At 48.7% G+C, this 27,562-nt stretch overlaps 2 protein-coding genes across 5 annotated transcripts in view; one reads left to right on the top strand and one right to left on the bottom strand.

The window, feature by feature from the left end:
• ZDHHC3 (zinc finger DHHC-type palmitoyltransferase 3) overlaps nt 1–1,114 on the top strand; it is a 34,772-nt gene extending 33,658 nt beyond the window's left edge. For all 4 annotated transcript variants that reach the window (XM_030475851.1, XM_030475861.1, XM_030475844.1 and 1 more), the window contains exon 7: nt 220–1,114. In XM_030475851.1, the coding sequence (XP_030331711.1) occupies nt 220–462 (243 nt within the window). In that variant the 3' untranslated portion in view covers nt 463–1,114. The remainder of the gene's footprint in view (nt 1–219) is intronic.
• A 3,576-nt stretch (nt 1,115–4,690) lies between these two features.
• TGM4 (transglutaminase 4) lies at nt 4,691–26,876 on the bottom strand. The gene is made up of 14 exons (XM_030485469.1): nt 26,818–26,876; nt 15,308–15,573; nt 15,090–15,196; nt 14,633–14,762; nt 13,507–13,625; nt 12,002–12,109; nt 11,345–11,519; nt 10,472–10,610; nt 10,126–10,229; nt 9,011–9,262; nt 7,521–7,868; nt 6,358–6,527; nt 5,862–5,998; nt 4,691–5,034 (listed from the first exon to the last, which is right to left on the bottom strand). Exons 1-14 carry the CDS (start codon nt 26,874–26,876, stop codon nt 4,893–4,895), a joined length of 2,256 nt encoding a protein of 751 aa, XP_030341329.1. The 3' UTR covers nt 4,691–4,892.
• Nucleotides 26,877–27,562: the final 686 nt, after the last annotated feature.

The raw sequence follows: 27,562 nt of genomic DNA, 5'->3' as shown, positions 1-27,562 counted from the left end.
GCTTTAAGGTCCCTTAAACCAAACTAGTCTGGGATTCTATGATGAAACTCTCAGTTACGCAGGATGTCTGTCTTTATTGTTAGCTAAAACTAGAATAACATCCTGGCTAGAGATAGGATAGTTAGGAATACACAGATACAGGCATCACCTGCTACAGCAGCTGATGCCCAAATACCTGCTATAAATATGAGACAACCCAAAACTCTTCTCTTCTTGCAGGGTATTGAGCGTCTCAAGAATCAGAAGCCAACCTGGGAGAGGACCAGCGGCTGGGAAGGAATGAAACTGGCATTCGGTGGTGCCTTCTCCTTGGGATGGTTCAATCCCTTTTCAAACCTGAACTGCAAGAGCCCAGCACCAGCTGAAGCGGTGGCAGCAGCTCCTGCGTCTGCAATAATGACCCAAGAAGAAATTGAGCAGTTTCTCGCTCGGGACGTTGCTGTCCAAATGTTACATGAATAAGCAAAGCATCCTCCACCGTGTCAGGAGCAGCTTCTGGGTGGTTTCTGTTTCAGTAACTACTTGTGCCAGAGATTTAAAGGGTTGGGGCTTTTAACAGACTGGTGCATTAAAAAATTCAGGAGTATTTCTCTGGAAGCCAGGTACAGCACTCGCAGTGGGCTCCTTCCCAGACCTGCATCAACTCCTTTACTGAGCTTTTCTTACTTGGCCTGTAAGGCAAGTTTGTCATTGTTGGATAGATTGGTCCCAGCTCCCAGGAATGTGCAGTCCTCAGGAGTCTGGTTAATCTTTTGTTCTTACAGCCTTTTGGAGAGCTAAATGTTAAACTCTGCTTATTAGCAGATTAGCCAGAGATTAGCCAGATTAGCCAGATTCTCAGTGGCCAGATTAGCCCAGCTCCAAAGGTTTTCCTGACAAACACATCCTTTTTAGGTCATCCCATGGATGCTGCCACTGGATTATGAAAACTGCTGGTGCTCAGGTCTTAGCAGAGGTGGGATATGGGGTTATGGTTGCAGGAGATGGGTGACCTCTCCCTGCGTGTAGTTCCTTTGGGCTCTGGAATATCTCCAGGGGTAAATTCTAACCCTTTGTGCTCGTGGGCTGCCTAAGGCTGGTTGGTGGTGCTTGCCTGAGCAGTGGTGGTGGTCCAGGCAAGCAGGAATGTTTGCCCATGGCCCATGCAGCAAAGAGTGGGCAAATATTGGCTGGATTATCAAGCTGCTGGTGGGGGGAAGCTTCCACCCCAGGGCTGCAGTTCATTAGCACATAGGACATGTGGAATGGGAGCTGCCTGTCCAAACTGCAGTCCAGAACGCAGGCACATGGTCTAGGCCAAGCACCAGGACTATTTCTGTGGTCAAAGAAAAGAGGGAGACGTGGGCATCCTGCTGCTGGAGGTACTGGCTCTCTCCATTTGACTTGTGTAATTTAATTTGTTTCTTTTCTTGGTAGCTAGTTAGTTGAGACTGAATATCATCTCTTAACCTCATGGGGGTTTAACCTTGTCCTGTTGGTACTTGCCAGCAGGGTTTCCTTACACTAATTTTGCAGCCAGCTCCTGGTGAACGTTGGTGAACCCATGGAGGAAACATGTATTGCTCAAGGAAGGTGGCGATATTTGCAGCAGAATCATGCAGAGGTGGCACCAGCCTCTGCATTCAGATCTGCTACAAACACTTGGCGTGCTCCAGACGTCAATGCAGCTTTAATTGAGACTGTTCTTCTCTCTTAGTTTGCTGTCTCCCTTAGCATGATTGTCAGTACATTTTGCAGGATATTAGAAATGCGATCCTGGTTTTCCCCCCACAGGACATCCATCTCCCCCTCCCCTGGAACATGGACCAAAGATAATTCTTCCTTTTGAAACAAAGAGAAAGGAGTTTGGGGGGGGGAAAGCTTGGTACCTGTATGAAGGTCTTACTACTTACAGAAGCTACACCAAATGGAATTTGTGCAAGTTTTTTTCTAACCCCTTTCTCCCTTTCCAAAAAAGCGTCTTAAAATGTATTAATGGACAGGTTGGGCAGAGCCTTGGGTGACATGGTCTAGTGTGAGGTGTCCCTGCCCATGGCAGGGGGTCGGAACTGGATGATGTTAAGGTCCTTTCCAACCCAAACCATTCTGTGGTTCTACAACACTCAGGGCTACTGTGCAGGGATGAGGTTCATTCCTGGACTTGTCCTCTGCCACAGCAATCCCTTCTTCTAGCAAAGGGACTGGGAACAAGCAGGATGCCGTGACTGTTAGGAGCACAGCTTGGCTGAAACCCAGGGGGTGTTTCCAGTCATGCCATTCCCTGTCCTCTCTGAATGTCTCCTCTTTGTCAATGAAAAATAGACATTAGGGACTGTGTATTTATAAAAATCTTTATAAAGGGAAACACTGCATCGGGGGGGAACTGAGGTGTCCTCTCCTGTTTGGACATGAGGTCTTGGATGTCTTTGCCCTGTGCAGCAGCGTGATAGTGAGGGAAGAAGCTTTCCTACTTCTGCACTAGCCTACATTCCTCCTTGTCAGCATCTCACAGGAAAGAGACATCAAGGACCTAGATCTTTAAGGGATTTCCTACACAAAGCAATAAGGCTGTTGAAGGAGGAAAAGGAAGAGTGTCCTTTTTAGCTCATGTTTTCTAATTCTGGCTTTGCATCCAGTTAACATCCCTGCCTCCAGTGCCATGTCTCCAGTGGGAATGGTGCCTCAGGGTCCTGGGGAGAGAAACTGGGGAATGGCTGAAGATCACCTTGAGGCAGGTGCATGGGGACATCAGCTTGATGATGGTGATGGCCTTCTCTGTGGAGATCCCTTTGATCTGGTTCAAGGTCAGCTTGGCTACTGTTCCCTTCTCTCCTAGTCTTGCTGGAGTGCATGTTTTGGTGATGCTTCTCAGGATGTAGATCCCACTTACGTGGCTTTGGGTAGACATGGATGGAGGCGGCATATTTCCTCCTCCACTTTCGAACCTGCTGCACCTCATCAGGAGAACAGGCATCCTTCACTTCTGTTTCCCACCTCTCATGTTGTTCCTCAGGTGCTGGCATTTCTGGGTTTGGTTTTTTAATAGCTCAGAAAAGCAGTGTGAAGAGGAGGGTGAAAGCCACAAGAGCTTTTTCCCTTCTTCCAACATCATAGTTATAGTATGAGATGGAGACGTCCCTGTGCCTTATTGCAGATCCATGGGCAGCCCTGGCGCTGGTGCCCCCCCAGACCTGGGGGAGTGACTTCTTACATCCACCAAGTCAGTTCTTCTGGTGCCTCTTGGCTGTCAGTCTCCCTTGTCCCCCTCTTCTTTCTCCCTCACCAAGTCCCTGTTACCCCTTCGTGCCTCTCCTCTGTCTCGGTATAGTGGCAACCATTGGAAATTGCCAAAGTCTTCACAAGCTGGAAGAACCTGTTTTATCCCCAGCTCTAGCGTAAATCTTCTTTAATGACTACCTGGTAGCTTGAGACCAAAAGTGGTATTCATGACATTGAAACCAACCCCACCATTGTCCTTCCCTCCATGCACTCCTTGCCCCTTGGTTAATCGTGCCTTCACCTCCAGGCCATGCTGCTGTGGTTCCGGCCAGCTCAATGGGCCCTGGGGAAGGTGCTCCTCGAGATCATGCTGGTGGTGCCACCAGCGTGGGGAGCCGGAGAGGATGATGCTCCTCACACTGCTCAGTGCGACATCATCTGCTGGAGAGCCCATCGCTGTTCTGGTGTGAGATGTTAATAGGTGATGGACAAGGTCGTGGCAGACCTTGTACTTTTTATGTGGTGTCTTCTACAGAGGTGTTCTATGCAAGAAAAGAATTTACATCTCTTGAAAATACAGATATTTTGCTGTTTGTAACTTCTTTTTATGCCTCTGGTCGATCTTGTACTGATTAAAGATCTAATACTTCAACTGCCAAGGACCTCCTGCTCTTCCCTTTCACACAGGCACCACACACATGGACCCTGCACCACTCCTCAGCATGCCACCACAGGAGGTGGCCTTGCAGGGACCCAGGATGCCATGGGCAGAGGGGCTGAGGCAGCCTGACCCCCTTCTTGGGCCCAACAGCTACCTGGGAGCTCCTCCAGGGGCTTCCCAAATCTTTGAAACACAAGGGAGGGTCAAACCCCTTCTTTTGCCTTTTTCCTCCTCCTTTTTCTTTTCCTCCTCCCTTTTTAAGAGCTGGCACATAAAATGATTGACCATCCCTGCAAGTGTTCACACCCCGTGTAGACAAGGCCCTCAGTGACATGAGTTAGTGGTGGCCTTGGCAGTGCTGGGCAACGGTTGGACTGAATGAGCTTAAAGGTCTTTCCCAGCCTGGTTCACTCTGTGGTTCCCTGATGACACATTTCTACGGAAGTACTGCTGATGCTGCTGCAGATTGTACTGATTCCAAAAAATGCTCCAAACCCCCCAAAAGAATTGGGTGGGACAGGAAGAGGATAAATGAGAAATGGTGTCTGGGGAGACTGTGCCAGGTTTGCTCTTTTTGTTAACTAAAGCCAAAAAAGGTGCATGCCAGTGCATGCCCAGCTGGGAGCTAGAGGGAATCACACAGGAGGGATTTGCTTAAAGCATCCTTGAGCTGCCCATGGTGCAGTGAGGTCCCTGGTGGCCTCCCATGTAGGACCACAGCCAACTGGCTGCAGAACACCCCTGGGCTTGTACTCCCCATGGCTGAAGCTGGCACCGCCATGAGCTCCAATCCCTGGCCTGAGGTGGGAACCATACAACCCAATCACACCATCGATTTTAACATCTTTATTGAATCACAACTGCAATCAACACAACTGTGCCCTTTCAATCAGTTTAGTTCCCTTCACTTCATGGGAGTTTTGCTTTTTACTTTGAGAGTACTATCCAGCAAGGAAGGAGGCAGGAAGTGTCTGACACACGCAACTCGGTTAGAAAAGACCTTTAGTGAGGCCACCCCACCGAGGCACCCATCCTACTGGACAATGGTGATGGCCTTTTCTGTGGAGATCCCTTTGATCTGGTTCGAGGTCAGCTTGGCTACTATTTTCTTCTCTCCTAGTCTGGTTGGAGTGCAGATTATTTCAGACTTAATGATCCTGCCAGGCTTCACATCCCTAAGGACAAAGGAAAAAAAAGTAGTCCCAACATGTCTGAAGGGGGCTACAAGGATGCTGGAGAGGGACTCTTCATCAGGGACTGTAGCGATAGGACAAGGGGTGATGGGTTCAAACTGGAACAGGGGAAGTTCAGGTTAGATCTAAGGCAGAAGTTCTTCCCTGTGAGGGTGCTGAGGCGCTGGCACAGGGTGCCCAGAGAAGCTGTGGCTGCCCCATCCCTGGCAGTGTTCAAGGCCAGGTTGGACACAGGGGCTTGGAGCAACCTGCTCTAGTGTGAGGTGTCGCTGCCCATGGCAGGGGATTGGAACTGGATGATCTTGAGGTCCCTTCCAACCCAAACCAGTCTGGGATTCTGTGATTCTATGAGTTAATGGTTCTTGTTTGCTGCTTTCAAATCATTTCACTTAAAGAACCAGCCGCTGCCTGTGTTCAGGGTGGCTGTTTCCCTTCTCCCATCATCAATGTGCAGCAAGAGGGTCTCAGCACAGTGGTGCTGGCTGGTGGTCCCAGTGATCCTGGGGATCTTTCCCAGGCCTCCCAGAGACCTAATTTAGGGCTTCTGAAGGAAGCAGCTGCGTTCACAGTGGCCGGGCAGCACTCAGCATCACAGCAGGAACACAGGGTGGGTCCTGTTATGCCCGAATGCTCTGAGCACATCAACCTCTGTGTGGGTCTTTTTGCTGGACCCAAATGTGGTACAGATTCAAATGCAGGTTGCAAAGGGGCTGGTTACTCCAAATCCCCCAACTGTTTCTTCGAAGGAAGTTAAAAAAGAAGAAACAGAGTCCTGCCATGCTCATTTCATACTGGGCTCATCTCCTTACCCCTGATCAAACGTTGACATCTTAAATATGCCCAAGCCCTCCACCAGCAGCTTGCAGTTGTCCAAGGGCACGTTCAGCTTGTTCTTGAAGATGAAGGCACAGGTGAACTCCTTGTTCAGTTTGGCTGTTTCTGGCATCTGGCAGAGGAGGTAAGAAACAACCCCAAATACGAGGGATGAGAGGGGTGATAAGGATGCTGGAGCTGATGTAGGATTGCTCCTCACCACCAGCATGGTGGGGGACTATCTATCTCCCATATCCTTTCTACCCTCCCAAGGCACCATGTTCTCTGGGAATGTTAACATCACCATGGTGTTACAGTGAGCCCAGCTTTACCCCTCATCCCTGAGGAGCCTGGCTGCTGGCTGCTCCTCTCTGGAGACATTCCAAACCCACCTGGACACATTCCTGTGTAACCTGCCCTGGTAGGGGGTTGGACCCTGAGTGATCTCCAGAGATCCCTCCCAACCCTAATGGTTCTGGGATTCTGCCTCACCTGGACAGTGATGGGGGGGTACTCAAAGCTCATCGTCATCTCCTTGGTGAGTTTGTCATCTGTCCCTTGGACCTCGGCAAGGGCAGTGATGAGGATGAGCACTTCATCTTCCACCGACGCCAGTGTCTTCATGTATGTGTCAGCTGCAATTTTCAGAGGGACCTGCACCTCTGCAGAGGAGAAAACACAACTCAGTTCTTCATCACACGCCCAGGGATTGGGTGGCAAAGTCAGCTCCGGTGGCAGGTGTGGAATGAGATGTATTTATAGAATCACAGGCTGGTTTGGGTTGGAAGGGATCTTAAGATCATCCAGTTCCAACCCCCTGCCATGGGCAGGGATGCCTCACACTAGTCCTAGGGTAATGGTTGGACTTGATCTTAAAAGTCTTTTCCAACCTAGTTGATTCTATGATTCTAAATCTCCCCTGTTTAAGTTTAAACCCATTACTCCTTGTCCTATGTATGTGTGAGAAAACTCAGCAACCAGCAGCAGCAAAGACTTCTTTTTATGAGTGACTCACACTTGGAATGACCAAGTGCTGTTAATTATTCTCACTCATTAGTCTCCTGTTTAGCAAATCTCAGTCACGTTGCTAGGGGTCAGGAATGCAACACAGGTCACTCAAAGATCCACATGCAAGGAACAGCAAAGAGCCCTTGGGATCAGCCAGGAGTTTGACGTTCTCTTGGGCGAAGGATTCAGACAGTAACACTCAGCAGCATCACCACCAGCTCATCAATGTTAGAGTGGCAAGCACAAGAACAAGAACAAGCTGAATTTTCCAGCCATCTAAATCCTGTGAGGGATCTGATGCATACACATGCACCCAAAGCCTTGGTGGCATCTTTGATGCTCACACAGTGAGAATGGGATGTAGATGCTCCAGCACACCCCACTCACACTGATGTATTTCTAACCATCGCGTTGAAGCTGCAGCAGGGACAGGACCTTGGTGGTTTGGTCCCTACTATGATGGGATCCCAGGCTATACCTGAGGCTCCTAAATGCAGTAACAGGAGAACTAGGTGGCAATTTCTGCTCCTTGTGCCATACAGAGCCATGCACCAACCTATAGTGAAGCTATTATGAACTAGCTCAAGTGAAACCCCAGCCTGCCACAGTAAAGAGTCCATAGAACACAGCAAGCTTTCTGTGCCTACCAGATTTGCCTTCAAGCTTGACAGTCTCCTTGACATGTCCAAGGCTGGCCTCAACCTTCCCAGTATAGGACTGCAGCTGGCAGGAGCTAGCGAGATTGATGGTCCAGCTCCCGGGAGTTGAGGTCTTCACGGTGATGGCCAGTTCAAAGGGATTGCCAGGATACAGAGCATCTTTACTGGTTATCTCAAGCTGGAGCCCAGACTTGGAGACTGTCTCTTGCTGGACCATAGGCTTGAGGTCCTCATGACCCATGGGCAAAGTCGAAGCGAAGCGTGCACGAGGTACAATTCCTGAAGGGCTGATGAAGGAGGAAGCTTTCTGCATGGATTTCCTCTCCTCTTTGGAGCCTGGATGAAGAAAAGAGATGAGTAACAGCTATGTTTGGATGCCGAAGAGGGACTTTTCATCAGGGACTGTAGCAATAGGACAAGGAGTGATGGATTCAGACTGAAACAGGGGAAGTTCAGGTTAGATCTAAGGAAGAAGTTCTTCCTTGTGAGGGTGCAGAGGCGCTGGCCCAGGGTGCCCAGAGAAGCTGTGGCTGCCCCATCCCTGGCAGTGCTCAAGACCAGGTTGGACACAGGGGCTCGGAGCAACCTGCTCTAGTGTGAGGTGTCGCTGCCCATGGCAGGGGGTTGGAACTGGATGATCTTAAGGTCCTTTCCAACACAAACCATGCTGGGATTCTATACCTCAGTCTCCTAACCCAGAACCACCTTCCCTTTATTTATGCTTCTGCTGCTGAGCAGGCAGGATGTCAAGGCATCTCCAGCTCAGGGGACTGTCTTGGTTTATGCTACCACCAGATATAACTGTAGTATTTTGGAATGGAAGAGTGTCCTAAAGGAGACTTCTAGAGGATGGATGCTCTTAAATTTTTCAGCCTAAGATTTTTCTGCTCCTCACTAGGAAGGGTTTAACAGTCTAGCCCAACATGGCTGGATCTGAGAACCAAGGGGAGGGAATGTGGGATTTTTTGTTTCCAGTATGGACTAGGGAATGGAAAGACAAGAAGAAGAAGAATGAAGAAATGAAGCAACAGTGATTCCAGCCACTAGGTTGGTTACTCAGCCCATTTCTTTCACTGCCTGCAAGCTTCCCTATAGGTTCACTGCAGGCATGAAGATACTCAGGAGCAATGCTGCCTCTCTCCAGGTCTTATACAGAGGGCTTGCCATTGCAGCTGCCCCTGTGGTTTTTTCTGGAGAAATGCCAGAGGTCAGCTCTTTGGCACTATATGGGAGCTTTAGACTGGAGTTGAGGAACAATTCCTTCCCCAGAGGGTGCTCAGGCATTGGAACAGGCTGCCCAGGGCAGTGCTGGAGTCACCGTCCCTGCAAGTGTTCACACAGTGTGTAGACGAGGCCCTCAGTGACATGGATTAGTGGTGGCCTTGGCAGTGCTGGGGAACGGTTGGACTGGATGATCTTGAAGGTCTTTTCCCACCCGGTTGATTCTATGACTCTATTTTAAATGATGGGGCAGTTACCTTCAGGGAACTTGTACTGCTGGGTGATGTCTTCCCGCTCGTCCTGCCCCACGGCTTTTGTGCTGATGTTCACGCCAATGCCCTGTGTCTCTGTGCCAATCCTGATGTACTTATCCTTGCTGCCCACCTTCTTGACCACCCAGTAGACTTTGTCAGCATTAACTTCTGCATACACAAACTTGCTGTCGAAGGGCAGATACACATCCCCTTCTCGGATAGCCTTCAGCGGGCAGGGACCACACTGGAAAATACCTAGAAAGTGCATTCAACAACACTTACTTTTCCAAATATGAGCAAAGCCTCCAGTTTTTGTTCCAACCCTCAGACCCACTCAAGAAGGAATCTGTGGCCATGGCTCTTAGCAGTAAATACTCCTCCAATTCAGCCATGAACTCCAAAAGCCCCCATGTATCCCATAGCTGTTTGGGCTTTTTTTATAGGCGACCAAGGTCTGGTAAGAGCTTTTATGTGTTTCCCCCCACTTGAATAAGTTTAAGGTTTGAAAGTCATGGCTTGGCAATGAGTCACCCAAGTCTAGCCGCTTGTGTTTGATCTGGCAATGTCCCACTTTCTGCACAACCTTGAGGATTCATGTTTTCTTGCACACTTCCAAATTCCCTGTATCTGTGCAGGGAGGATAGTCACCAATTTTGGCAGTGACCCCTTTCATTTAGCAATGAACTAACTCATTACTTCCACAGGAAAGCTCCACAGAAAGCATTTTTAGTGGGGAAAGCTGTGTCACCTCCTACTACAGATCGCTTTGAGTCCTCAACTTCACCTATCAGAGGATGGTGGAAAAAGAAATTAGCTCTGATTTTCCAGCTACCCTCTGTTAGCTCAGAGTGTGTGTGCTCTAACCTCTGAAATAACATTCTCCTACAGCTCCTACATTCTCCACAGCTTCCTACAAGGTCGGTTTTCTGCCTACTGAGATGCTGTTCCTCCTGTGCCAGGCTGAGACAAGAGGAGGGGGACCTCCAGCTTTAGGATGTTGCTGCCCAAGTACATGAAGATGTGCATGGGGAGCACATGCTTTGCTGACTGGGGACCACAATTTTCATGTCCCTGCCTCCCTTGGGAGTTGCTGAAGAGTCTTTCTAGGCAAATCTTACCTTGACTTTGCTCCTGAGGGGTTGAGTCGATTGCCTGCCAGCCATCAAACCCCGCTGGCAGGTCTGTCCGCTTCATCCAGACATCGTTCCACACGTGGAAGTTCCTGCATACATTTGGGTTGGAAAGAAAAGGAGTGAGCTGGAAGAACCACAATCTTCTCCCTTAATCCTTAAGTAAGGGCAGGTTTAATGGGGATTTGTGTGTAACCCTGTGAAACCCCAGGCTTTCTCTCCCTCTCCCAGGCAGCAACCCCAAAGCAGTAGGGAAATTCCCAAAGGGGCTGGGAAATGAGGTGCTGTGGGATGGCATTTGGGGGTAGGAAGCATTAGCCCCCTTTGGCAGTACCAGACAGAGTCGAGGGATATCCCATTCAGCTTTTCTCCCAATTCATTCAGGTAAATGTCCACTCTCAGGTTCTCCTCCGTATCGTGTGCTGAGTTGAAGTTACTCACGCAGCGGGACGGGATCCCCAAGCAGCGCATCACTGCAGCGCAGACAAAACACAGGGTCACCAAATCACTCAGGTTGTTGTGTGCCTCTGGGGATCACCTCTTCCAACCTCTCTGCCCAACCAGAGTCCTCTAGAGCTGGTTGCCCAGGTCCATGTGCAGATGGCTCTTGAATATCTCCAAGGATGGAGACTCCACCACCTCCCCGGGCAACCTGTGCCAGTGCTTGGTCACCCTCACTGTGGAAAAAACCCTTTTTTCCTATGTTCAGACAGAACCTCCTGTGTTTCAGGTTGTGCTCATCACCTCTGGTCTTGCCACTGGGCATCACTGAGAAGAGCCTTGCTCTGTTTGCCCCACTCCCTCCTGTTGGGTATTTATATACATGGGTAAGACCCCCTGAATCTTCTCTTCTGCTCAGTCCTGGCTCCCTCAGCCTTACTTTAGGAACATTAGGAAGAATGGACATTAGGAAGTTCTTCCCTGTGTGAGGGTGCTGAGGTGCTGGCACAGGGTGCCCAGAGAAGCTGTGGCTGCCCCATCCCTGGCAGTGTTCAAGGCCAGGTTGGACACAGGGGCTTGGAGCAATCTGCTCTAGTGTGAGGTGTCCCTGCCCATGGCAGGGGTTGGAACTAGATGATCTTAAGGTTCTTTCCAACCCAAACCAATCTGTGATTCTATGATGACTCTTGCACCCCTAGTGCTCAGAGGCAGAGAAATTTGGCTTATTAGCACGGTAACTAGACAAGGGAGACAGTTCAACATTTACCTGTAGTGAGGACTCCTGCAAAGACCCAACATTGACCATAAAGGACCGGCTGCTTCGTTTTGTAATAGTTCTGCAAAATAGAGACGCTCCCGATCCAATCCATAGGGGACGTCCCATTGCTGTAATTCCCTGACCAGTTCCCCAGCAGGACACCGTTGTCATCGTTGGCATTAACCTGTGGCCACACAAATGCAAAGGAGAATGATGCTCAATGAGGCTTAAACCCAGGGTCCCTGCTCCACAGCCCTGAGGCACCCAGCAAGGCTGGTTGAAAACCCTCCACCCGGATTATCTAGAGAGAGGTGGCACCACTGCTCAGGGAAGCCAAAATGCACTCTGTGTCTTGTGTCTGAAACCCTCGGGCTCCAAGAAGGGTCCCACCGCAGAAAGCAGTAACCCCCCAAAACACAACCTTTGTGTTGGCCCTCCCTGAGGAAGGACAACCACTGGGGCAGCAGCAAGCTGTGGAGATGGGGAGATGCTGTATATCACTCGCCTCTTCCCTCCACCCAAAATGGCTTTTTCATTGCAGTTTCCCAAAGGAACCCATCTGAGATGTGTCCTGAAATGGTGTTCAAGGCCCCAGGGAAAGAAGAGCAGTAGGAGAAGTAGGAGGGAAAGCTGGAGGGGCAAAGCACTTCTCCAAGAGAGGCGTACCAAAGCAGACATGGCTCTGGACACAAACAGAGGATCTCTTCTATTGCTCAGCTTGAGCTTGCTTTTGTCCAGCAGATACATGCAGGCGTCCAAGACGAATTCCTCAAACTGTTTTGGAGAGAAAGTGGAGACGTTTATATGCTGCTCTAAGTTGACCCAAGTACTTGGAGGAGACTGTCAGACTAGTTCTAACTTCTAAACTTCCTTTATGATATGGAATTTTCAAGCCTACAGGGCTTCCAAAAGGTGCTCTCTCCAAAGAAGGGCTTAAATGACCCTCCTAGCCCCAAGAAGACAAAAGCCTCACGTGTATTGCAAACACAGTTGGAACCTGACCCAGCAATCTTTACTCCTGTGAGTAGTCCTGTGTCACCAATGTCATCTCCCTGCAGCCCTGTGAATTACTCACAAGAGTAATAAAAGTTTAAGAGCACTACAGATATTCAGTCTGTTGACACAGGTAAAAAATGAACCCTGGGGAGGGGAGAAAAAGACACATAAATGCAGATTATTATAGCAAAAGATTCTTAATTAGCAATTGCTGATAAAGCTCCCTGGGGTCCAATTCATAGGGATGTCAAACATCTGATCCAATGAAGCTTGGCAGAATATCAATATCAATTCCCATTGCTTAACAGCAGAATAAATATTAGGATAGGAGCTGCACTGTGCCAATGCCCTTTGGCCCTTTGTGGGAAAGGCATCAGTGTGAGCACTTTTGCTGGGCTCTCTGTATCCTGCAGCTTGAAATCACAGACTTATAAAACAAATAATATAAAATAATTAAAAATAAATAAAGAAACCTCAAACAAACAGATCCCAAAGTTGTTTGGTGGGAATTCTGTGTGGATAGAGTGTAGGATGCTCTGTTTGGGTGCCTGTGTGCTTTCTATGGGGTGCAAATAAACCTGCTCTGGCATCTCTTATCTCTACCCGCATGCGTTTGTCATTGTACTCAATGGAGTTATCTCAGAGGCAGCGTGAGGAACACCCTTCCTGGGAGGGCTGGATGCTTGTGTCCTGCATCCAACAGCTCTCCTCGAGGTCTGGGAAGGCACCACTTGAACGATGACAACCTCTGCCACTGCTTTTCCCCCTTTTTTTTCCCAATCATGACGCAACAGGTAAATAATCAGGTTTGTTTCCCCTCTCCATGTCCCATGAGCTGGTTACTGACAGCTCCTGTGCTGCATGAGAGAGGGGAGGACTCCTTCTGGGAATCTTTTCAACCAGAAATGCTCTGTCCCCAGTTTGCACATCCTTTGCCAGGGGTTTTGGGATCTGACTATTAACATGCCATTGAACCCCGTTCTCCAGCTGTGGATGGGGACAACACTGAAGCACGCAGGTTACTCCAAGCAGGTGAAGCTGGCAGGGTTATTCAAGCACTTTGAGCTACTCATGGGCTTAAACTGTTTATAGCTCTGATTCATTGTACTAAATGCCTAAGGGAGATGAGATAGATAGAGAAATAAGGGAAATAACACCGACAAGTGCTGCTTTACCTGCCCGAAATTCCAGGGTCTATTGTAAATGCTGTCCGCAGACCCAACATAGATGTAGCCTGTGTCATTGAGCACATACTCCTTTCTCTGTGCCTCATCAGCCAGGAAGACAGCATCATCTGGAGCAAAAGAACCCTCAATATTAGGTGGTTTGCACACACAAAGTTTCCCTTGGAAAGCTAAACTGGAAGAGCTGGTGGTCTGTAACTTTCATACCAAATGATGACCATGCAGCACTCGCATTTCTTTTTCCTATAATGGAAAAATTTCCTCTAAGACTAACCTTTAATTTACTCCTGTCTGTCTATTGCTATGTGACCAATGTCTTACTTTAGCAAAGAGCTTCCAAACAGTTTAGTGGACTAGGATGACAGCAGAGATCTTGGGGACTGATGCCAACCAATAACACACTTTTTTGACCCATTACTTTTTTATCTGGATTTTAATCCAATCCAGTCATATAACCATAGAATCTCAGACTGGTTTGGGTTGAAGTGACCTTAAAGCTCATCCAGTTCCAACCCCCAGCCACAGGCAGGGACACCTCACACTAGAGCAGGTTGCTCCAAGCCCCTGTGTCCAACCTGGCCTTGAACACTGCCAGGGATGGGGCAGCCACAGCTTCTCTGGGCACCCTGTGCCAGCGCCTCAGCACCCTCACAGGGAAGAACTTCTGCCTAAGAGCTCATCTCAATCTCTCCTCTGGGAGGTTCAAGCCATTCCCTCTTGTCCTGTCCCTACAGGCCCTTGTCCAAAGCCCCTCTCCAGGTTTCTTGCAGCCCCTTTAGGCACTGGAGCTGCTCTAAGGTCTCCCCTTAAGGAGCCTTCTCTTCTCCAGGCTCAAAGGATCTCAGTTTACCTTAGTGCTGACCCAGGGAAAGAGAGAGGGGTGACACAGAAGTGCAAACAGAGGTGACAGAGAGATGTCCCTTAATCCAGCACCGAGGACTCCCCAGTGAGGAGCTGGCTCATTGCTATCACCCAGCTTCCCGCTAGCTCAATAAGGATGCTGCTTGCGGTGTTTTATAGGGAAAAAGGAACATATTTGGGAAAGAGAGCAGGAAAAATGTGAGGAAAAGCTCCCCGAGGAGCGGTGATTATCACCCGTGGTTGCAGGACTACTCACCTTCACACCAAGGATTGAACAAGAGGTAGACTTCACCATTTTCAGGCTTGTAAGTGTTAGTTCCAGTCTTCACATTCAGGGTGTATTTTCCCACTGGAGCCGTGGGTGAGCTGGTGACAGTCAGTAGGCACTGGGGAGGCAACAAAAAAGACAGCATAATGGACCCTCCATCACAGCCACAAGCACAAGCATGCTCCTGCAGGATCAGCGCAAGTGGCAAAGCTGGCAGCAAAGGGCATCCGGGCAAGGAGAGAGGGGAAGGATGGGATGGGTGCATCCTGCGTGTGCAGTGTGGGAGCAATGGATTAAACAGGATTAAACAGGGCAAGGCTGCTGTCCACCCAAAATGATAGGGCTAAGGGAAAGCAGGACAGGGGGAGGAAGAGGATTAGCTCTGTGGCTCCCAACAGGCTTGGCATTGCTGCTTCCGTGCGGAAATGCTTCCCATGGGCTCTACCTCTTTGCCGCTGCTCTTGATGATGGAGATTTGCCACCTGCTGAGATCGTCCTCCCGCCTCGGGTTCAGTGACATCAGGGTGCCCCTGCTTCTCATTGGGTTTTCACCTGCAAACAAACCCAGCACGGGATGCAGGAGGGTTGCATGGGTCTGCAGTGACCGGACAGTGGCTGCCAGGAGAGCATCTCCTGATGGCCATGGAGGAGGGACGCACTCACCGATGCTGAAGCGCAGCGAGAGTTTGTCGGCAGCCTGCAGGTCCCTGCTGAAGGTGAGCTGCAGCTGGAAGGCCTGCCCGCGCCGCACCACCAGGTTACTGATGTTGTATGCGTCCGTGTGGTGCAGGCGGCAGTTCTGGCTCTTGAGAAAGTCAATCCCAGCGATCTTCAGATCGCTCCCTGGAAAACATTCAGCAGGAAGGGAGAGAGTAAAGGAAAGAAAAGAGATTGATGGTAAGTTGAACAGCAAAGACAGTTTTCTTCTTCTTAATGGAGCCCCACGAGTCGCCAAAACATCTAAGTGTCCAGTGACACTTAAATAGTACAACTGTTTATATATATACATATATATGTAAAAAGAGTAGAGTATCAGATGCTATGCTGTACTGTACTATGCTACAGTGTACTATACTACACTATATCTACACTACACCACGCTACGCTACACTGTACTAATGTGATAGGATATAATGTGATATGATATGACATGACATAATGAAATGTAAACGTAATGTAATGTAAATGTAATATAATATAATGTAATATAATATGATGTAATATAATGTAATACAACATTATAATAAAAGGCTTTGAGCAGCCTGGCCTAGTGGAAGGTGTCCCTGTCCATGGCAGGCGGGGGTAGAACTAGATAACAATTAAGATCCTTTCCAACTCAAACCATTCTATGATTCCATGATTCTCTTATGATCATATCATTTTGTATAATATAATTGATAACATAACATATAACATAACATAACTTAACATAACATAACATAACACAACTACTTCATATATGTATATAGAGTTACAGAGACAGTTGTGTTGCTGGGACAGGTTACAGAAGCAGGCAGTGGTGAGCGTGCTGGCGCAATCCGCCCAGATTGAGGCATGCCTGACCTCTGCACTGGCCTTGGGCAAGTGGGGAAAGAGTAACCTGAGGGAGGTGGAGGCATCCTGAGGATCTCCGCCCTTGCCACAGCCAAGCATCCAGCCAGGCATCCCAGCACTTCTGTGCACAGGCAGCTGCTCACTGTGCTCCCTGGAAATGCTTCCTCAGAGATGAGATCTTACCAGTTTGGCAGCCCACGTCTGCTGACCCACTGCCTACCCTTGCACACTGCCAGCAGCCAGCTCCGTAGGACAGCACGATGCTTGACAGCAAGTTTTGATGTGATACTTGCTTCTGTCAAAGTCTTGCTTCTCCCTCAAAAGCAGAGGTGGAAAGCACATCTGCACCCCATCACTGCAGCTGCATCCCCCCAGCATCTCACATGGGAGCCCACCAAAGGTCCTGACCACCACAACATCTCCATGGGCAGTGTCTGTGGTCCTGCCACGTCCCTGAGCTCTCTCCTTCATCTACTCAGCTGCTTTGCTGGTGGCACCCTGTCAAAGCCAAGGCTGTGACAACAACTTCTGTTTGCTGTTTGCTGTTTACTGCACCTCTGTGCTGTGCTGAACGCATGGAGCATCGGCTCTCTGAGTGTTACAAATGGTTCTTTGTTATTATGCAGATACTAAAACAAGTAGTAGTAGTAGTAGTAGTGGTAGTAGTACTAGAGACAGGTGGAGAAAGCACTGCTTGCCAATGCGCATTCAGAGGTGATGCTCCCAAGCAGCCCCCAGCTAGCGCAGGGCACCTTAAAAATTAAACCTCACCGCTGGGACTTTAATCTCAGTGTAATCCCCTCTGGTCAAAGATTAGCCTCATATTAGCACCAAACGTATTATTCATGATTGTCAAATAATAGTTAACAGTAGCTTTAATTGCTCCTTACAAAACACAGCACAGAGTCAAGCTGGGAGTAAACTCAATGTTCCAAAATTCAGCTCCTCCCAACTGCTGAGATCCCCACTGTCTCAGGATGCCAAAGGCCTGGAAAATGGGTGTCTTCAAGACACTGAAGCTGATTTTTTTACATTTCCACCTCAAAAATTAGTCCCAAATAATATTACAACAGTCATTGACCAACCTCTTATGGAAGTCTGAATACATGAATCTTTGCAACTTGGTTTCTCCTACAACCCAAGTAACCAAAGGAGGGTCTGAGGCTGGGAGCCAGTGTGCAGGAAAATGCTACCTGCCTGGGGGATGCTAACTGTGGGGGGCAGAGCACTATAAAATATAGTATGGTATGATATGGATAGTACGGTATGGTGCATGGAGCACCTCTCCTATGGAGACAGGCTGAGAGAGCTGGGCTTGTTCAACCTGGAGAAGAGAAGGCCCTGGGAGACCCTAGAGCAGCTCCCAGTGCCTAAAGGGGCTACAAGAAACCTGGAGAGGGGCTTTGGACAAGGGCCTGTAGGGACAGGACAAGGGGAAGGGCTTTAACCTGCCAGAGGGGAGATTGAGATGAGCTCTTAGGCAGAAGCTCTTCCCTGTGAGGGTGCTGAGGCGCTGGCACTGGGTGCCCAGAGAAGCTGTGGCTGCCCCATCCTTGGCAGTGTTCAAGGCCAGGTTGGACACAGGGGCTTGGAGCAACCTGCTCTAGTGGAATGTGCTCCTGCCTGTGGCAGGGGGTTGGAACTGGATGGTCTGGATGGGAGCGGGGCTGGGAAAAGCCTCAACACCTCATGCCCAGCAGCTCATGGCTCAGGGCTGTGGCACAGGAGCGGGCCTCCGAGAGGCATAACCTGGTGCTACACAGAAGCAAAGAGAAAGCCCTCAGCTTTCAATGAAGATGGGATTTGCAGGCACTGCCTCAGGCTTTGGGAGGCTGCCCTGGGAGGTGTGACAGGGAAAGCCGGAGCATGCTGGAACGTGGCTGAACTGTATTTCTTTGGGAGTGTCTAACCTGTCTCGTACCTGCTCATTAAATACCCTTAAAGGATAAATTCCGTGTAAACAGTAGGGAGTAACAATACCTCAAAAGCAATTGGCTCAGAAGTGATTCAGATGAAGATCTGGGAGAGTCAGGAAATTCAAAAACACTTACGTTAACTTATAAATTAGCAAGTCAAAGGCATAATGGTGGAAGGGATTAATTCAGCTAATGTCACGACAGATTCGCACGGTATCAGGCAACCCTGCTAGGCTGAAACCAACAAAAGCCATCCATTGAGAAGGCTGAAATCTGCTGGTAGCTGCTGTGGCATGAGAGATGGGGCAGGCTGAAATCAGTGGCATGTGTCCCACGGAGACCTGGAAGGCAGCAGCCTTGAGTAAACAGAAACGATGGACTCTCACCAGATTACTACCTCCATATATTCCTTCTTAGTAACTATAAACCATATTTATCTTAATTACTTAACAGTTATCAGTGGTACAGCAAATACAGACTGAAAATTGGCCATCACCTTTTAAGTGATTTAATTTCTGAGTGCTTTTTGCTTGCTTGCTGCCTGCCAGATGCCAACCTCGGGCTGATGTTTTGTGCAATGGAGGGGGGTGTGTGTGTGTGTGTGTATCTGTGTTTATGTCAAAAAACTTCAACTGAAATAATTGCTTAACCTTCTTGAGAAGGATGAAAGGGAAGTGCCTCTTCCTCAGCATTAACAAATCTCCAGCCACCAAAGCTGCTCAACCTGGTTCCATCTGGAAATACTGCTGCTGGGGTGAGAAGCTACCAAAAACAGCTCTGGTGATGGGAGAGGGCTATGGAGGTATGTGGGAGCTGAATGCATAGGATGGCTGTGGGAAAGGGCTCTGGGGAATCTGTCCTTACAGCATTTCCTGACTTAGGGACTGCATTTCTATCCCCTGTTTCTGGGCATTACCAATGTTGAGGATGCATAGATTAAAAACACAAACAGCTGCCTTGGAACCTTAGAACACAAGGCACGTTAAGGTCCCTTCCAATCCTAACCATTCTATGATTCAATGGTTTAGTGGTGGGCTGGCAGCCCTGGGGTAATGGTTGGACTTGATCTTAAAGGTCTTTTCCAACCTGGCTGATCCCATGATTCTATTCTATGATTCTATGCCGTGAGAGCACAGAGTGCGGTGCCAAAGACCTGTCCATTAGCACTGCACTGATTCCCGTGCAAACACACACGTGGTACCCGGTGATCCGATGGGATGGGCTGCATCCAAGTGCCCTGTGTGCCACTTATAGCTTCCCGCCCTGCCTCCTGCCTGGAGCACGCTGAGAACACGCCTGTTCTTGGTATAGAGGCTCACGTTGCAAGAGGCTGCTCTCACTCCTAGGGCAAGCCAGAAGCAAACCCAAACCTCAAACATTCTCAGATAATTTTTTTTCCTTTCTTTAAGAAGAAATTTCAAGGTAGTGTTTTTATTTTTATTTCCTCATTCCATGATTTATCACTTATGGAGCTCCTTTCTACACTAACCTGCTGGCCCCATCGCATTGCTGTCTGCCTGGGAAGATGTTCAGAGCTTAGAGCGACCAAAGCGATCACCCAGGACAAAAACGGGGACATGAGGACTTTGCATTGGTAAGGACCTGGGGCCTTTTTTCCATGAGGATGAAGTGATGTGGTTTAAAAAGGTGTATTAATGAGGAGCAGAGCATTTATAGCTGGATTCAGTGGGAATAAGGGAGGACAGGATGGAAGTGGGAGAACTGTAGTTTTGCAAGAGAGAGCAAAATCTGGACACTTGCATTTACTCCCCATTCTTGCCCAACCTCCAGGCAATCACTCTCACAAATCCCAGTGATGTGAGATGACATCCCAGAGATGCTGCTGTCCAAGACTGCCGGGAAACTTTAGCTCATCCACACCCAGAGTACTAAGGTATGAACTGGAGTGGATGGGAGCAGTGTCAGGACACCACTCCCCTACTGATGTGGGGAGTGTGGACACCTGCTCCTGGCTCCCCAAATCTGGGGTTTTGGGCATCCTGGGTCTGGCTGCAGGAGCACAACCAGTGGTGGTGGCTCTGCAGTGCTGTAGGAGTGATTCAGGCACCTTTCCAGGTAGGTGCAGGATCTGCTGACAATAGGCCAGGCAGGACAGCCATGGGACAGAGCTCACATCCAAACAAATTCCCTTTCCAATTACTCTAAAACATCTGTCAGATGGTATCAGCCATCACTAAAGAGTAATAATCTCCACAATTAAGTAGCCTGAAAAAAAGGAATTCCTTTCACCTTGAAACTGGACAAGTTTAAAAATGCTGCATTTCTTTCCCATTATCACTGATAGAACCAGATGTTGATAAAAAGTGAGTTGCATTTTACAGTTGGCTTACTGATCTGACAGAATGTAAAGCTCTTTTCCAACCTAATTGATTCCATGATTCTAAAATCAGAACTTGCACAGCTACAGCAAACCTAACCCCGCCGAGCAGCGGTGGTACTGAAATACCTTCCCCCATAGTGTCAGCCATGGCAGTCAGCGGGGTGAGAACTCTCCACCTCCACTGGAACTGCCCGCTGGGGACCTGCCGAACTGCACATCTAACACAGGCTATAGTATGGAGCAGTAAAACTCACCAGCGTTATTGCTCATGGTTCCTGTCAGCGTTCCGACCCGAGATGCCCACGATGCAGCTCCCAAGCTCCTGAGTAGCCTCTGCCACTTGCTTCTGAGCATAGAGGAGGAAGGCAGGCTGCCCTTTTATCAGTGTCTTGCTCTGAGGTGTCAGTAGGGCCACTGCCAAGGGGAGGTGTTTAGAGAAAGGAAGTGCCTGTGGAAAAAAAACCATGACTGCAACTCCCTCTGCACATAGTCAGAGCCTGGAAAACAGCGAAACCTAAATCCCGACTCACATGGAAGGTGGATTTGCACAATCAGATGACAAGTGGACAGACCCTTCCCTGACAAATGGTAAAATCATGGGCTAGATGACTAACAAGAATGCGCCTATGCTCCAACATACAGGTTACTGGGGCTGCAACACAAGGGCTAACTTTACAAGGCAGCGCACAAACACTTAATCTATAGAAAAAGAGAGTTCCCCATTAGGACCAGTCTATTTTTATTTGAAGATAATGAGACTTTTTTCATTGCATTTGGGACAGAAACACTTAAAGCTGTGGGCTAAAATCATAGAATGGTTTGTGTTGGAAAGGACCTTAAGATCATTCAGTTCCAACCCCCTGCCATGGGCAGGGACACCTTCCACTAGACCAGCTTGCTCCAAGCCCCATCCAACCTGGCCTTGAACACTGCCAGGGATGGGCAGCCACAGCTTCTCTGGGCACCCTGTGCCAGCGCCTCAGCACCCTCACAGGGAAGAACTTCTTCCTTAGATCTAACCTGAACTTCCCCTGTTTCAGATTGAACCCATCACCCCTTGTCCTATCGCTACAGTCCCTGATGAAGAGTCCCTCTCCAGCATCCTTGTAGCCTCCTTCAGACACTGGAAGGCCCGTGTTTACATGTGTCAGTTGGAAAGCCCAAGGATCCTGGCATTGACCATCTCCTCCTGAGGTCAAACAGACACCAAGGCAGATTGCCCACTGGGTGGGAAAGAGCAGAAACAGGCCATATCCAGGAGGAGCAAGAAATGCAGTGGATCAGGAGCGGTTTCCTGGCTGCTCTTTGCTGACAGCTGCACCAAAGGTCTCTGCCCAGGAGGTGGCTGTACTCCACATGCCCCACTGCCACCATGGTCCTCAGGGTTACGGATGATGGAGAGATGAGTCTAGCCCACGGAGGGGAGAGCTGGTGGCACACAGGCCAACAGCTACCTGGGCACAGTGACTAGAGAGAGATACGAATACCCCAAATACACAAAAGTGTAGACGTGTCTCAGCCACGGGAGCAGCCTCAGTCCCCTGACGCCTCCCTCCATGGCAGCAGACCATCAGTCTGGTCCACCAAGGTAGGATCAGTCTGTGAGGCTCACACATCAGAGGATCTCCGTAAACAAGATCCTATCACTGTGGAAGCCTTCAAAGGCACCGACATTTCTCCATCAATTCAGGTATTTACTTCGACTGTTTCATTTGATGCCGTGATGTCAGTGCAAGCTGGGTGCTGAGTTAGCACATCCCACCCTTGGAGCATGTCAGTGCTTGCTGGAGGGCGTACGTTGGGTGTATGTTGGGTGTCCTTACTTGAGAGCATGACTAGCGCATCACAGGGCACCCAGGGTTCAGTACACAGATATAATCTCACTGGACATCTCCACGAACATCTGAACCACCTGCCTTCTCAGGCGACAGAGCATCACTCACCATTCAGCACCAGGCAATGTGCTGGCGATTACATATTTCACTATTGCAAATACCCACTACAACCCCAATTCACCTTTCAGCATTGCTTTTACTCTGCATTTCTTTCCTCCTGCAAGGTGAAAGAGTTTCGTTTAGAAACCGCTTGGGATGAGGTAAAGTATATGTGGAATGTCAGTACAATAACATAACCAGTAGTACATGTAATCCGAATGTTTATGATGTGTATTACTGAATTCCACTTAATTGCAGCAACAGTGTAATCCACTTCATCTCAACACCGACAGTAGCTTTCTAACCCAGTCTCAACCTGTTTTATATATATATCTCTCTGTATGATTCCATGCTTGGTTGGAGGCAGCTTAAATAGTGTTGACACAGTAGCCCTACAGCAAAACCTACAGATTTCTGCAAACAGGAACTGGTTAATGTTGGTAACACTTCGCTCCTGGGATCATTTTGTTAGGTGTGTGCTGGAGGGTCAGTGGTGTAGCCAGGGCATGTATTCACCTGGGACAGTCCCATTTCCAGTACTATAGGGTATTGCAAAAGGCTGATTTCAACAGCGTGTATGTTCTGACCCTCAATCTGAACTTCAGAGTTCGAAGAAAGATTGTAGAAGTGCAATGCATGTGCGTTCTGCCCTGCCATGAACTTACTCCATTTTGGAAAGTGATTGACCTTTTCACCGTCTACAAGACTTCTTGGGTTATGCCAGTGGACAGCATCTAGTTTTCAGTTCTCCTTTCACTTTGTGCAGCTGCTGGTCTTGCCTGCTCCCATTATCTTCTTCTACACACTGGTAGCATCTCAATGCAACAGCATTAAACTTGGCATATGGTACAATGCTCCTACATGAGATTCCTCCCCTGGCTCGTACAAGCTTGCCCTGCCAAGAAAGGCCATTGAACTGTAATACCCTCCAAGGCAGTTGTTGGCAAGGTCTGAGAAAAAGGATATCAACTGAAACTGCAGGGACATCTTTCAAAGCCACGGTTTCAGCTCGCTTCATGTTCTCAGCCTGTCCTTCCTACAGGCAAATCTCTTTCCGTCTTTGCTGGTCAGAGTGGCTGGCTGTAGTTCAGCAGCATGGCTTTGTTTCCTCCTCCTTGGTGAAGCTATGAGAAATAGCAGCCCTTTTGCATTTTTTCCCCCAGTTACAACAGTTAATCACTTCCATCTGTCTCGTAAAAGTATATTATTGCAATTAACACAAGCAGGAGACGATAACTTTTTCACAAGAAATCTCCAGCCTATTACCAGTAACTTTAGCAACTCACTTCCAAGCTTGCAAAATCAAACACCAGAGGCTATCAGCCTTATCTGTACCTATTTGCTGCAAGGTAAGTCACCTCATTAGCTGGTATTAAAACACAAATAAGATCAGGATTCCGCAGTGGCTGCTCCCCTGTTTACAAGCTTGCCCTTTGTCTCAGGTTTTGTTTAGTCTGTGTATCAAAAATGACAAGAACAAGTCAAACTACCAGAGCATGACCACAGGTATCAATGCCAGGTAGGAAGCACACTAATTGTAATCCAATCCTTAGCTTTATGTTTCTATTCACTTGCAATCCCATGTCTAGTCATGCAGAAGTTGCCTTTTATAATAGCCATGTATGGACCTACATGTTTTATCACCATCTGGGGTGTCAGGTTGCTTCTGTTTTGTCTTTTTTTCCCTTTGTCCAGTCAGAGTTTACAGTCAAAGTAAAACACAGATCAAAAGCGCCACAGGTTTCCTTTTTGGCATTCTGGAAAGGTGAACTCATCCTTTCAGCATCCCCATGGAGTTGCGCTGAGGTGCATCTGCCAACATACATGCATACAGCCCATGAATGGATCCTTAGGGGTACCACGGCAAGAAGGTGCCTTCCACTGACCACAGCAGGACTGTGTCCCCCATCCAGTATGTGTTAAGTCCTTCCTGAGTCACAGCCTGGGAAATGATAAGTGATGAGGAGTCTTGAGGGCATAAAAAGAACAAAAATCCACACAGATGGAGAACAGCTGAGGATCTGGTCCCTCTCTTTTGAGCTGGACCTTATTTGAGGTACTATGATGGTCCTCCCCTCCCCATTTCTTTAGGCTTAGAATCACAGAATCCCAGACTGGTTTGGGTTGGAAAGGACCTCAAAGCTCATCCAGTTCCAACCCCTGCCATGGGCAGGAACACTTCACATTAGAGCAGGTTGCTCCAAGCCCCTGTGTCCAACCTGGCCTTGAACACTGCCAGGGATGGGGCAGCCACAGCTTCTCTGGGCACCCTGTGCCAGCGCCTCAACACCCTCACAGGGAAGAACTTCTGCCTTAGATCTAACCTGAACTTCCCCTGTTTCAGTCTGAACCCATTACCCCTTGTCCTATCGCTACAGTCCCTGATGCAGAGTCCCTCTCCAGCAGCCTTGTAGCCCACTTCAGACACTGGAAGCTGCTCTGAGGTCTCCACGCAGCTTCTCTTCTCCAGGCTGAACAACCCCAATGTTCTCAGCCTGTCTTCATACAGGAGGTGCTCCAGCCCCTGATCATCCTCGTGGCCTCCTCTGGACTTGCTCCAACAAGGCTTGCATCTCAGTCATTAGGAATTTCCTAGTAGTGAGACACATCTCATCCACGTAATGATCCTGACATGCTCGTGCTGTTGTTACTCTGAAAGGAGAGTTGATTCGATCACTTCTCACCCATGTTCACCAACCATGGGCCATGACAGTAGCCCGTCAGCTACACCCTGAGGGCATCCCATGTTACCAGCAGGCAGATTCTCTTCTAATCTTACGTGAGCCAACTTGTGGCAGGCAGTTGGACGTCAGGGGTTGGTGCAAGATGGCCAAGCCCAGATCTTAACTGATTCCGTGTCGTCTGACCAAAACCTGGTAATGAGTTTCTCACAAGCAAATACCAGAGACGTGATTGATGCCAACAAAATTATTACGGAAATTCCATTGTCTCCTTCTCAATGAACCTTGAAAGAGGGGATTTGGATCTGAAGTTAAGGATCTAGGTGACTAGATTTGGGCATTTACCTCCAGAAGGAATGAATACCGGATCAATCTGTGCCCAACCCAGTGCCACCCAGGCAGTCTGCTCCCAAAGAAGGCAAAGATGGAGAAAAAACAGAGACCATAACTACACAAACACCACATGCAGGCTTATGGCTACTCAGGCAAAACACTCTAGTGTAGCACTGAAAGAGAAGTCCTTTGGCCATCAGAGGAAATTGAGGTTTTAGACCAGACTACCTTGGAAAAAGTGGTTTTAACCACTTTTTAACAGTAAGCCAAAATACTATAATGTTAAAATATCTTTTCTGGTTATTTTTCAAGATTCCTTCCCCCTTGCTGGCTGAGGTAAAAGAGGAAAAATTGGAAAATCAGTCTAAATGTAGGGAGCAACTATGTGTAGAGGTTGAACTTGGGATTCTATCAGCAGATACTATGACCCTCAACTTTGGTACAACTATGGCACTGGAAACACCAAAATAAGCATGTTTCAGTGCTGAGAGGATAATGTTAGGTATTGGACTACACTGATCTAGTTGAAGATGTCCCTGCTCATTGCAGGGGAGATGGACTAGACAAGCTTTGAAGGTCCCTTCTGAACTATTCTATGATTCTATGACTCAGGATAAGGTACTTCTGCTTTTCAGCAAATTTCATGCAAGAAATGACGAAAAAGAGATCTCCATTGTGTCACTTCTTCCAGTTATTAGCTTTGGTTTTTAAATACAATTGCTCCCTTTTTGAACCCGAACAAGACACAACTTCTGCTGCTTCCTGCGGGCAGGAGTGCCCCAGCTCAATGACACACTGTGCGGAGGAGGAAGCTCCTCTAGCTTTGAAGCAGCCAACAGCTATGCCAGCTTAATTTCCTCCATGCATCTCATGGTCTCCTCAGCTCCCATTACAAACCACCACCATCTCCTTTCTACACTGAATGGTCCCAGTCTGCTAACTCACTCTTCACACCCTTGTGTGTGAAGTCTCCTACCCCTCTGAGAGACCTAAGGTGGGGAGAAGGACCTTCTCCCCGCTGTGCAATCCCATAGCCTGCAGTGTGTGCTTGGAAAGGGTCCAGTGGGTGCAGTTACTCCAGGGCTGTATCCACCCTCCTGCTACTGACCCATGAACTAGCTTGGAGTGTGCAAGTCTGACCACACTGACTGCAGCATGAACACATATCTATAGACTACACCTAAAGCAAACAATATGAAAAGGTACAAGGAAAAATAAAGCAGAAGAGAGCTGCAAAAAACTAAATGGTAAGGGCAAGGAAATCAATAGCGCAAATATTGAATCAGGGATAAAACAGTTTATCCATGTATTAAAAAGCAGCCCCCAAGAACAAGGAAAATACTGACAGAATACTTTCCCACCTACAGGATATGTGTCTGGTTGCACATGTCTAAGTGAGAAAACAGAAACTCACATGCCAGTGTCTTCCAGCAAGACTTCGTTCTGCAGGCGTGGTACAACAGCTTCACCCATCTGCCCATGGGGGTCTGCATGTTCATACACATACACACAGCTTACAGACAACAGGTCAGACTATGCCTTGTTACATCCCAGCATCCAGAGCATGGCTGAAATGACTCTGTGGTGGGGAGAACCAGGAGGATTTGCAGGAAGGAGCTGGTCCCACACAGCACTGGGGATCCGGCCATTGCGCTATATGGGACCAGACCCAAGGTACAGTGGGTGCAAAGGCTTTGGCGGCCCACCCCTGGACATGTGGATGTCACATCAGTAGGTTGGTAGTCTCCTTGGTATGGTGGGACCAACTGAGGGCAGGGATCCGTGGGGGCTGAGAGAGCTGGGGTTGTTCAGCCTGGGGAAGAAAAGGCTCTGGGGAGACGTTAGAGCAGCTCCCAGTACCTGAAGGGGCTACAAGAAACCTGGAGAGAGACTTTGGACAAAGGCCGGTAGGGACAGGACAAGGGGTGATGGATTCAGACTGAAACAGGGGAAGTTCAGATTAGATCTGAGGCAGAAGTTCTTCCCTGTGAGGGTGCTGAGGCGCTGGCACAGGGTGCCCAGAGAAGCTGTGGCTGCCCCATCCCTGGTATTCAAGTGTTCAAGGGGTATTCCCCAACTGTTCAAGGCCAGGTTGGATGGGGCTTGGAGCAACCTGGTCTAGTGGTAGGTGTCCCTGCCCATGGCAGGGGGTTGGAACT

This window comes from Strigops habroptila, chromosome 1, assembly GCF_004027225.2.
Source record: "Strigops habroptila isolate Jane chromosome 1, bStrHab1.2.pri, whole genome shotgun sequence".
NCBI classification, from domain to species: domain Eukaryota; kingdom Metazoa; phylum Chordata; class Aves; order Psittaciformes; family Psittacidae; genus Strigops; species Strigops habroptila.
This window is presented reverse-complemented; position numbering and strand designations above follow the sequence as displayed.

Excerpts from the sequence above, each read along its gene's own strand:
- TGM4 (XM_030485469.1), bottom strand. The coding sequence starts at position 26,876 with ATGGGTGAAGCTGTTGTACCACGCCTGCAGAACGAAGTCTTGCTGGAA. Across the intron at positions 15,197-15,307 it reads CTCGCTGCGCTTCAGCATCG|GTGAAAACCCAATGAGAAGC; the intron begins GTGAGTGCGTCC and ends GTTTGTTTGCAG. Across the intron at positions 10,230-10,471 it reads ATATCCCTCGACTCTGTCTG|GAACTTCCACGTGTGGAACG; the intron begins GTACTGCCAAAG and ends AAATGTATGCAG.